General features: G+C 44.0%; 1 protein-coding gene across 2 annotated transcripts; it reads left to right on the forward strand.

Annotated features, from left to right (window-relative positions):
- The first annotated feature begins 437 nt into the window (after nt 1–437).
- CFAP97D1 (CFAP97 domain containing 1) lies at nt 438–3,930 on the forward strand. Of its 2 annotated transcripts, none has more exons than XM_037144682.1 (5): nt 438–561; nt 1,071–1,141; nt 1,407–1,525; nt 3,069–3,125; nt 3,834–3,930. In XM_037144682.1, exons 1-5 carry the CDS (start codon nt 438–440, stop codon nt 3,928–3,930), a joined length of 468 nt encoding a protein of 155 aa, XP_037000577.1. The 2 variants fall into 2 exon arrangements, with proteins under 2 accessions (XP_037000577.1, XP_037000576.1); XM_037144681.1 differs by lacking the exon at nt 3,834–3,930 and adding an exon at nt 2,458–2,581.
- Nucleotides 3,931–12,017: the final 8,087 nt, after the last annotated feature.

Here is a 12,017-nt window from a genome sequence, read left to right on the forward strand (position 1 = left end):
GGGAAGTGAAGACATTGGGTCAGGTTATCACTCAGGTCATTGTTCACCTCCCTCAAAAGCTTAGGGTCTCACACTTTCAGGGGAATCACTGCAGTGGAGACTACTTAGCTCATAGCCCAAGGAATGACTTTCTTCACCACCCAGCACCACCCCCCTGCCCCCCCCCCCACCTTTTCCGGCTGCTGCTGGGGGCCTCTGCATTCCAGGTAGGTCAGAATGCTTCCGAGTTCCTCGCCCTTCATCTTGACTTGGGTCTAGGTTAGCTTTCAAAAGAGAAGCCCAAGAACAAGCAGGCCTGCTCTGCTACTGCTCCTCCTCCCCTGAGCCCTATCCCTGATGTCACAACTGGGTAATTATGACAGCCCATCATGGGAATTGCCAAGTACCTCACAGAGAGCCTAGTTGCCTCATTTCTGAAGTGAGACTAGGAAAAGAAGATGAACAGTTCCCTGGATTATCTAGCCTATCCTGTCATCGTCTCTAATCACAGGCAGACCACAACCTTCAGGAAGAAACTGGACCTTGGCAACTATATATCTCACAAGAATAGGATAGAAATAGGTGGGTTGGACACTGCCTTGGGGCATTCAGGGGAGGTCCCCCTTAGAGATGTTGACAGTGAACTAGCCCAGCACGTAACTCTTCCATAACGCCTTATCTGCTGAGCTGGGTCAAGAGGAGCGTCAGTGACAAAACTTATCTTCCACCAGTGAGTTCATTTGGTGGAAATGCTCGTGAAAGTCTTTCAAGCAAGAATAAGCTAGAAAGGGGACAGGACTTCTGCACGCAGTAGACCAGCGAGTCCTAGTGGTGAAAGATGAGAGAGAAGCTCTTTCACAGGCTCCGGCGGACAGGCTCTGTGAATTTTACTTTTTCTACCCCTCACCATTCTTTTATTTCTGGCTCATAATTCTTCAGAGACATCAATCTGGGAAATTAAATTCCTGAACTGAGGTCAGAACACAAAATCCTAGTGTGTATTAAGCAGGGTTATTGTCTAGAGCGTGAGGTTTTCTGAGGCTGCTAAGAGGACTCCGATGATACAAAACTGCTCTCTTACCCTTCTCTAGTGAAACCCACCGTCGACACCAAACCTCCGGCTGCGCACGCGCATCACATTTTACAGCTGAGAAAACTACAGGTACTTTTTGCTGTCTGCAGATGTCCCCTGCTGACTTTTATCTGTGTCCTACATAGTCACCTCACCGAAAGGGTCCTTCATTCTCTTCTTCCCCATACACATCACCCCCAGTTTCTTCAGCTCTGCCCCCAGTCTCCACCGTGCCCCCCCAGTCTGCCCTTTCCCACAGTCCCGGGAGACAGGGGTGTTACACCAGGTGTGCTGGAGCACAGTGTAGCCCCGATGTCACCACGGAGCGGGGGGGCGGGGGGGGCTTTCTCACCAGGATGAACAGAAGAGAATCGACAAAATCGAATATGAAAACAAGCAACTGTGTCAGAAAATCGCCAATGCCCATCGCGGCCCTGCCCAGGTGGATTGCTGGAATGAATATTTTTCTAAGAGGTAGTATTTTTTCCCCCCTCATGTCATTTTTGGAAAGTCAAACTATGACTTTCCCCTTGTTGAGTTTTAGTGCACGGTTCTCCCGGGTGGGAGGAATACTGAAGGGCAGCTCTCTTGAGGGATAACCAGAGAGACCACATTAAGGGGAATAAAAACTACCAAAAATGGGGAACTTTCCTAGTGTTGAAGAGCTTTTATATCATCTAAGAGACTGATTTCACAGTGCTGTTCAGACTTTATCACAGGCAAGCACTGTACGCGTTTGTAAAAGGTGGACGTAGCTGAGATGAGAAAAAGCATTCTTAAGCATCAGTTCTGCAAAGACTTCCTGAGCTACCATGCGCTCAGCCCCGAGAATACAGGGATCAAATGAGATATATATTTCCTAACCTCAAAGAACCCAGGTCTCACAGGAGAGGCATTCAAGTAAAAATACAGTGTGGCCAGGGCTACAGAAGTGTGTGCAAGGAGAGAAGTGTGTGTAGCAGGGAAATCAGGTTGCCCGAGAGCTGAGGAAAGTGAGCTGAAGCAAAACTCATCCCCAGCCATCTGAGATTTATCTAAAGGTAAGACCTTCCCTCATCACAGAAATCAGATGTTCTCAATTCTTGCTTCACATAATTCCTTAAAGGGCTTTTTACAAAATGCCACTTTTTACAAGCCGCGCCCCAGACCAGTGAAGCAGAAGCTTCCAGTAAACAGTGGGACTGAGAACCACTGATCCAAACCTTCCAGTGAATGCTGCACACATTTCCCAGAGAGCAGCCTGGTTTGGGAGGCAATGCTGGGCCTCGGGGCTCATCGGGATAACGTGCAGCAGCCTGAGTTTACGACATCACGACATCATGACTTCATCACCCCCCCCATTCCCAACCAGGAGGAGGATTTTATTTTTTAGCCATCTCAGGGTTTTATGGCTTTTTTTTTTCCAGCTTAAACAGAGAAACAAGGAACCGGGACCTAGTGAGAATCACCATGGAAAACCAGGGCATTCTGAAGAGGCTTGGTGATCGCAAACCGAACTATGACCACATGTTGTCCGAGATAGACTGGCAGGCACGTGGGGACCCTGGGATAGTCCTCTGCGTGCATAGAGTTTGTCTGTGTTCAAAGGAGGGTCAGTCTCAGGGGGGACCCATAAGTGGCTGAGGGCCAGATCATGAGAAATACAATAACCAGTAAGAAAAAAACCACCCAAAGCAAACCATCCAGGAGCTAAGGACATCTCCTTGGTAGCAAAGCCATTATGCATCAGGAGCAGAAAAATATCCGGTAACATCTTCCCTCATCCCTCAATCATTCAGAACAAATGAATGTCCAAGCAAAGAGTGTGGAGGGTGTACGATCAAGAATGTGGTTAATATGCCTTATTCAGGAATGATCCTTTGAGAAGGGGAAAAAAGGCACTTGTAATATTTTAAAACCTCCATACCATGGCTTTGACTGGTAAGACTTTCCTAGCCACGCTTAGAATTTAGAACTTCAACTTTGCCCCAGCACCCTGGCTTTGACATACACCTTCCTGATTTTTTTTTCCTTCAAGAAATCAAGACGTTACATCCGAAATACAACAAGGTATCTTCTCTCCCGAGATGAATAGGTATGTCTTACCCGGGCTACTCTATACTATAGGAAGTGGTGGCCACACTTGATACCAACCCTGAGAACTGTGGATTCCCCTTGCTGAGTTTTAGTGCACGGTTCTCCCGGGTGGGAGGAATACTGAAGGGCAGCTCTCTTGAGGGATAACCAGAGAGACCACATTAAGGGGAATAAAAACTACCAAAAATGGGGAACTTTCCTAGTGTTGAAGAGACTGATTTCACAGTGCTGTTCAGACTTTATCACAGGAAAACCCTGCACGCGTTTGTAAAAGGCGGACGTAGCTGAGATGAGAAGGGCCCATTGGGAGAGGAATTCACTCTTCTACAAAATCAATGGGTCGTCCATTCAGGGGACTTAGAGGTCTGCCTCTGTTTTCTCTCCAATTAAGGAGGAAATGACTGTCTTTTGTCACCGGCTTTGAGGCTTTCCATGAGTCTAAGGGGAAGTGATTTGTTCTAAGAAAAATTTAAACAGGTGCTCTCGTGGCTTTAATATTGCGCCAAAGTTACATCCCAGGTCTCTGTCACTACTCAGAAGTACTGTTGCGTTGGCATGTTGCATTATTAAATGTTATTAGTGATAAGTGAGTTTGGTTCCCAGCCTCTGGGGAGAAGGATAAATGGATACTCAAGTCTTTCCAAAGGATAATTCAGTATAATTGATGGTCCTCCATTTCTCTCCCTCTCTTCTTGCTGAATCCAAGGTTACTCACCACGGAAAAGATTCAAGAGGAGGCCCTAGGATTTCGTAGCTGCTTAGAATCTCAAAACACTCCTAACTGGCCAAATGCTCAATCTTAGGGATGCTACAATAAAGCTTGGAACATGAAATGAGTAAGTTACATTTAAGGTGCCCGATGCCTTTAAGTCCCATCCCAAAATGGAGACAGAATGGGGCAGGCAGAAGGGAAGAGGCAACCAGTGTTTTTATCTGGGGCTATGAAGTTTTACTGAGAGAAAGAGAGAGTGAGAACTTTTTAAGACATACACCATCACCACCGGGGAGAGAAAAGGTGGGGTGAGATGATGGGGCCACAAGCTCAGCTCTGCCAGAACGGAAAACGAGCGCGCACAGGAAATTCAGGTTCAAACGACACCGAACAAATGCCATCGATTCCTCCGGGAACACGCGGAACCGGGGAAGAACCCTCACACCGCGTGGCTTCTGTGACTGCTGGCGTTGGTTCTCAGCCTGACTTAGTTTGAAAAACAGTAAATCTTAAATGTTCTCATCATACACACCTTTTTACTGTAAAATAATTAAATTCGCAGGAAGTTGTACATAAATATACGGGGCTGGGTGGGGGGCACCCTTCACTCAACTGCCCCCAGGGGTAGCATCTTGTGTAACTATAGCTCCAAACCAAACTGGGGCACTGGCATGGACACACTCCTTAGAGCGTATACGACATCTGGCCAGTTCCACATGCTCTCATTTGTGTGTGTGTAAAGCTCTGGGCAGTTGTACCACATGTGTGGCTTTGTGGAACTGCAACCACACTGAAGACTGTTAACTGTACAACTATCCAAAGACTTTCTTGTCGCACCCTTCTTAGCCACAGCCACCCTCTCCCTCCCATCCCTCAGCCCTGGCAACCGCAAATCTGTTTTCTGTCTCTGTCATTATGTTATTTCATGAGTGTTACATCGAGGGGATCATGCAGAATGTGTCCATTCGTTTGAGACTGGCTTTTTTTCATTTCCTATAATTTCCTTGAGGTTCATACGGGTTGTGTGTACCAACAGTCCATTCTCTTTCATTGCTATTATTCCATGGTATGGATGTACCAAAGATTATTTAACCATTTGCCCATTGAAGGGTGTTGAGTATTTTTTAGTTTTTTGATGGTTGTGAATAAAGCTGCTACAAACACTTGTGCGCAAGTGTCTGCATGAAAAGTTTTTTGGTTTCTCTGGGATAAATGCCCAAGAGTGCAGTTGCGGGGTCGTATGTTAAGTTCATTTAAAAGGGAACTACAAAATTATTTTCCAGAGTAGCCACACCATTTTACATTCCCACCAGCAATGGGTAACTGACCCAGTGTTTCTACGTGCTCATTAGCATTTGATATTATCATCATTCCATGTAGCCATTCTAATACATGTGCGGGGACAGCTTGTGTGGTTTAACGTGCATTTCTCTAATTAGTGTAGTTGGACACCTTTCCTGGGCTCATTTGCCATTTGCCTACCCTCTTAGGTAGAATAAGTGTGCGTGTCTTTTGCCTATTTTCTGATTGGACTGTTCTTTTTTTAAATATTGAATTTTGAATGCTCTTTATATATTGTAGATGCAAGCCCTTTTTTCGATATGTGATTTGCAAAATACTTTCCTTGAGTTTGTCATTTGTCTTTTCATCATCCTAACGGGATCTCTCATAGAGCAAAGCATTTCACTTTGATGACACCCAATTATCAGTGATGAAGATGCTCTGTGTCCTGACTGCACCAACGTCAGTATCTGGTCGGGCTTTATGCTAGTTTTCCCACCTGGGAACCCAGGGAAGGGCTACAGGGGATCTCTCTGTATTACTTCTTATACTCGTGTAAGTCTACAGTTATCTCAATACAAAAAGTATTTTAAAAAATCAATATGCCCAAATGTGACTTCAATATTGACCTGGTTCCAGTCCATCTCGGTGTGAGGAACGAGACATCCAGGTGAGAAACTTGGCGGGCACCTCTTCCTTCACTCCCTCTCTTTCATCCCTTCCCCCTCCCTACACGTTTTTAAAGCTACCAGTCCTACCTCTCAGTCTCTGCGTGTTACTGCCCATATTTCAGGAACTGGTGACTAACAACTGGCATTATTAATGCAAAACTATGCCCCCATCACTTTCTAATATAACGCTTTCTGTCACTTGCCATTCCTTCTGGAATAAGCCATACTTTTAGTATGGCGTGCTATGTTTAACATGGCCCCCGTGATCCTGTCTTTGCAGCCTCCCTCAATATAAATTCTTTATTTCAAGCAACAGAAACTGACTTTATCTGATTTACATAGTGAAAGGACTTACTAAAAGAATACAAAGTAAAAATACTTGCCAGACAACTGCAGACCCAAGTTTCAAGCGGCGCACCAAGAAACAACGCCTGAAACCATGTCACAGAACCAGTCGACGGGTGCCACGGCCCTGCTCCACCTAGAACTAGACCTCCCTGACCTGTGATTGTGTTAAAAAAATCTCTGTTGTTTCTGCCATTCTGTGTCACTAGCTCCAATTCCAAGTCAGTAAAGGTATATCTCATTGGTGTAGCTTAGATCGTATGTCCATTCCTTAGCTGCAAGGGAGGCTGGGAAATGAGTAACTGACTTTTCCCACATCTAGACACAAGCTCTGCTTCTCACCAGAATTCATAAGATAGGAAATTTCTCCAGATTAGAATGAGGCTCAGATGCTAGAATTTTCTGAAAGTGACAAACATTTGCAACCTTGTATCTCATTACAGGTACTTGCCTTTTCCAATTAACATATGTTTTCTCATTCCATTTATTTTTCTGTTGCCCCCTCCAGCTGGAAAAAAATCTGTAGTTCTACCTCTTCACCTGGACAACACTTATTCATTGTTCATACAAGGCAGCCCATTCTCCAGGAAATTTCCATGGGCTGTTCAGGTTACATTAGATATGCTTTCAAATGTTTGGAGATTTTTCTGTTGCATTATTGATTTCTAGTTTGATTCCATTACGGTCAGAGAGCGCATGCTATCATTTCAATGCTTTTGAATGTGTTAATATAGTCTATCTAGGTGAATACTCCACGGGCATTTGAAAAAATCGTTCACTGAGCTGTTGTTCATGCCAGGGCCTGTTCAGTAAATGTCAGTTAGGTCCTGGTTGATGATGTTCATTTCTTCTATATCCTCACCGACTTTCTGTTCTATCAATTGCTGAAAGTGGAATGTTGAAATCCCCAGTTTTAATTGAGGATGTATCTATCCCTCCTTTCAGCTCTTAACAATTTTTGCTTCATCTTTTAAAGTTCTGTTGTTTAATGCATCCACACTGAGGTTTGCTATAACCTACTATCAGATAAAGTCTACTTTATCTGATAATAATGTAGCCACTACCACTTTTTAAAAACTGTTTGCATAATACACAGGGGCCAGCCCAGAGAATGTTCCTTTTTTATTACAAAATCGGCAGCCTGTCATTCTGGAACATAACAACATCACACTCCAGCACACCACATGACATTTTAAGTGAAGTTTTCAAATTAAAACTATAGGTTATCACTCCCATATTATACCCTACCCACCACACTCAAGCAGGGGTCCCTCCTGCCGGACCCTGTGTCTGTTTCCGCCCTTCCTCCCCACCCCTCTATGTACACTTGTAGCCAACACATAGTTGGGTTGTGTTTTCTTATCCACTTGGCCATGTCTCAATTGGTCCCTTTACTCTTGCTCACCTTTAAAATAGTTACCTTATGTATTTCCCCTATACACACTGAGAATCACAATAACCTTTACTTCTATCAGAAAATATGGGTAAAGAAACTCAAGAAGTAAAGAATAATCTATTTTCTATTAGATTATTCTATTTCTATTTCTAGAAATATTCTATTTTTATTAGAATAATAATTCTATTATTCTTTACTCAAGAAGTAAAGAATAATGTTATTTTTCCTTTCTGAAGGTCCCAGGTTTCTGCTGTTTTCTTTCAGTGTGGAGTTTCTCTATTTGTGATTCTTTGAGGATGAGTGTCAACAAATTCTGTTCGTTTCCTTCTGAGAATGTCTTTACTTCCCCTTCATTCTTAATGATGGCCTCATCACATACAGGACTCAAGGTTTTTTATTTTTTGCCTTCAACACTTGATCAATGTTGGGTCACTTTCTCTGGCCTTTATTAGTTTCCTTTATAGACAACACTAAAATAGAACTTCGTGCTTGTTTCTCCCTAAGATTTTTTTTCTGTCTTTAGTTTTCATAAGATTAGCTATGATGTGTCTTGGTATGGATTTTGGGGGTCTTATCCTATTTGGAGTTTATTAGCTTCTTGGATCTGTAGGTTTACGTCTTTCACCAAACGTGGGAGGTTTTCAGCCATTCTCTCTTTGACTACTTTCAAGTCCCACACTTTCTCCCCCCTTCTGGACTCTGACGGTGCAGTCCTAGCCCATTTGTTGTTGTCGCCCTGGTTTCTTGGACTCTGTGTTTCACGCTGAGTAAATTTATTGATCTGTCCTCAAGGACACTGATTTGGTCCTCCAGCTTTCCCACTCTACTGTTGAGTTCATCCAAATTTTTTATTTTATAATAATTTTTCATTTCTATAATTTTCATTTTTTATAACTGCTGGGTTTTTTGCTAAGATTTTCTGTTTTCACTTTAAGAGAATTTGTGGTTGATTGTTGAAGCATTTTTATTACACCTGCTTTTAATTCAGGTAAATTCTAACATCTGAATTATATAAGTATTGGTATCAGATGATTGTCTTATTTAGACTGGAGTTTTCCTGGTTTTGAGTATGATGAGATTTTCTCTTGTATCCTGGACATTCGGGCTATTATATTAGGGATGTCTTAATCCTATTTGCATCCACTCTTTCCCAGGTAAGAATCCTGTTTAGGTGCAATGCATAGGTTCTTGCTGCTTTTATGAGTTTTAGCATCAACGACGGCTCGGTTTTTCTGTGCCTTTGCACTACTACTCTGGTCTGCTTTGTTGTGGAGGCACTGCTCCCGCTCAGTCCATGCCGATGTCCTCTGTGGTCCAGAGGTGCTTGCTGGGCTGCAAGGTGTCACCGGGCCATCCTCTGCACAGGGGCGGGCACCCGCGGTTCCTCACGCCACAGTGTGGGGAACAGGGCTTCACTGCCGCTGCAGATGACTTGGGCCCCGATGCCCCAGCGTGGAGCTAGGGTTGGGGGCGCCCCACTAGGTCTCTGTTGGGCTTCCCGTCCCCTGTACTTTAGCAAAGAAAGCAGCTGTTCTTTCTCTCCTGTCCACGGCGGGTGATGGTTCTGGTTGCTGGTCTCTCCGGGGCCCAGTCTGGGGTAAACGGAAGATGGAAGAAACAACAAGAACCACCCAGGAAACTCACCCCATTGTTGTTCCTCAGGTGCCTAGTCAGCCCATCGCCTTCTTTGCAACTTTCAGGGTTCTTTCATCGCCGTCTTTTGAATAAATGTCCAAGGTAATTAATTATAGTTAGAGGAGAGAAGGAGGGAAGGTGGTTCTCTGCCGTCTTGTTCTGAAACCTGACTTTGGAAGGAAGCAGTGGTTTGGAACTGTATTCAAAGGGCAGGACAAAGTAGAGTAAGCAGTGAATCCCTATTAACTCCACCAGGTAGAAAATGCCTACTGAGGCTGCACTGTGTGATTCAAGAACGGGCTCTGTGCATATACAAGGCCTGGCACAAATAACGCCCTTTTTAAAAATTACTAAATCTTAAGCATGTAATTCTGTAACATAACAATATCACACTCAAGCACACCATATGACACTTTACGGAAACTGGTCAAATTAAAACTGTAAATTATCACACCCATATTATTACCCTACCAACCACACTCAAGCAGGCGTTACTTCTGCCGGACGCTGTGCATGCTGGTCTGAGGTTATTAAGTAAATTGACAAGTGCTCTCATTTTTTTGATGTATGATCCTGTGTTTGGTGGAATAAGTGATGTAACACTGATAAGTGGGTGCAAAGTTTTGATGGGCCACTTGGCTTAAAACATGTGTCCTTTTAAAAATATACTGGTCCAACCTCGAGTGGCTAATATTTAACACAGCCAACCACTGCCTGCAATGGTTGCAATGTCCTTAAATCCGTCTCCTGTGGGGAGTGGAGTGGGTGGCAGAGAAGGCTGCAAATTTCCAGATCAAGGATGGCAAACAGGATTGACTCACTGGCTAATTCTGCTGAACTGATACTGGATAGTGTCCTGAAAGATCCAAAAGCTGTGCCTAGATTCAGCAGGCGAGTTTGGGGAGCAGTGAGAGCAAGAATGGGTGATGCCAGTGCCTATGCCCCGCCCACTGCACATCCCTGACCTGCGCTGGTCTGCTAGAGCTCACACGCTCTACGGCTGCAGGCACGGGCAGAGACTCACCTGAGCTGGAAAGCTCACGGGGAAAAACAAGTTATGTCTCCAGAGCATGTAATAAGGGGATTTCTTAGCATGGAGGCCCAGACTGATGGATTTTCGTGGCGCTTTTGCCCAGGAGCTCAGAATGGATACATTCATAGCTGAAGTGCGAGTCAGAATTGGATTTACGCACACAGGCCAATATGTATTTGTGAACGGGTGCATTTTTTTCAACAACACTCTTCTGCTTTTTCCAAACAGCAGAAATACTTTCCAAGTGGACCCTCTGTCCCCAGGGCCCTATTCACTCTCCTCTCTCACGTGGTATCAGACAAACAGCTGTAGACACAGCTTGTCTCCGGGGCAGAAAAGGAGCCACTGGGACAGGAAATAAAGCTGGCATCACACTTCAATGCCTTGCTTCCTAATGTACAGAAAGAGAATTATTACCCGTTCCACTGACAATTATGGAAAAATATTAAGCAGAAAATGTCTGTTGAGTAGTATGAAATGCAAAAAAAAAAAAAGTCCTCTAGTGCTCAGCCACTGTGTTCCTGGGCTGGAGGAAAAGCCCCGCAGATTCGATCAACAAGCTGCCTCCCTCGGGGGTTTTTCACGGGTACTTTTGAAGTCAGTGTTTTCCACCTGAGAGCTGACTCTCGATCATGGCTCTCCTGTGAAATACAAGGTTGTGTGTGCCGTTCTGCCCTCAAGGGGCAGCTGCCCCTCCTGCCCTGCAGAAGCAGCTCAAGACTAATTCCACCTGATAAGAATCCAGTATTCTGTAAGTACAAAGAAGTCCTCACCCTTTTTCTAGAAAGGTCTGAAAAACGTGATCTGGTGACGTGAACCTACCAGGTTAGTGAGCTAGAAGGCTGCAAATGTGTTCTTGTAACAAGGCGAAAATGGACATTTCTGAACGGGCAGCAAATCTTTTCCCTGGTGCTTCACCATTAACCCGATCTCCTCTCCTTCTCATGAGGAAAAGAGCTTGAAAACTCGTAAATTTATAATACTTTTACACAGGTAAACTTCCAATAATTTTTGTCAGTGTCAGAAGCTACAGTCACACTACATATTACAGGAAATTCTAGCCATGAACACATTCCTCACTTATAATCAATTATTTAACAGGTGGCCTTGATGATGGGACCATAAAAGGACTGAAGGTATATACGATGGTGGTTAGCGACCATCTCTGGTATTAGTCTTGGGCTCAAATACCAGAGCTCTGCCATTTACCGTATTTTTAGGACTATAAGATGCACCTAGGTTTTAGAGGAGGAAAATAGGAAGAAATTTTTTGAAGCAAAAAATGTGGTAAAATATTTAATAACCTGTGACCCCACTCCACCACCGCCCCCACCACGGCAAGCCAGGTAAGCTACATTCGGACTATAAGATGCACCTCTTTTCCTCCCAAATTTGGGGCGGTGCATCTTAGAGTACGAAAAATACGGTATTTAAAGCTGTGTGAGCTTGAACATATTCTTTAAATTTTTTTGTTTTATAATTTTAATTTTAAACTTTCTAAGCCTTGTTTTTCTTATTGTAGAACGGGTATGATAAGAATCCTATGTTAGGTTCAGAGTATGTATCAATGTAATATACCCAAAGGCCTTAGCATAGCTCCTGGCACAGAGTAAAGACTTATCTACACTGGCTACTGATAAATAAAATTCTCTGGGCTAAGATATCTCACAAATCCTCTGTGACAGTTTCGTTCAGAGACAGCCCATTAGGCCCACACTCAGAGCCTATATAATTTGATTTTCAGTCAGGATTGACGTATCGTGGCTTAGACAGAGTTTCAACAAGAGGTCTCGTCTGGTTTCCCGGGATCTAGCGTG

This window comes from Artibeus jamaicensis, unplaced genomic scaffold (genome assembly GCF_021234435.1).
Source record: "Artibeus jamaicensis isolate MK-2021 breed Jamaican fruit bat unplaced genomic scaffold, CSHL_Jam_final contig_2259, whole genome shotgun sequence".
Taxonomy (NCBI): Eukaryota; Metazoa; Chordata; class Mammalia; order Chiroptera; family Phyllostomidae; genus Artibeus; species Artibeus jamaicensis.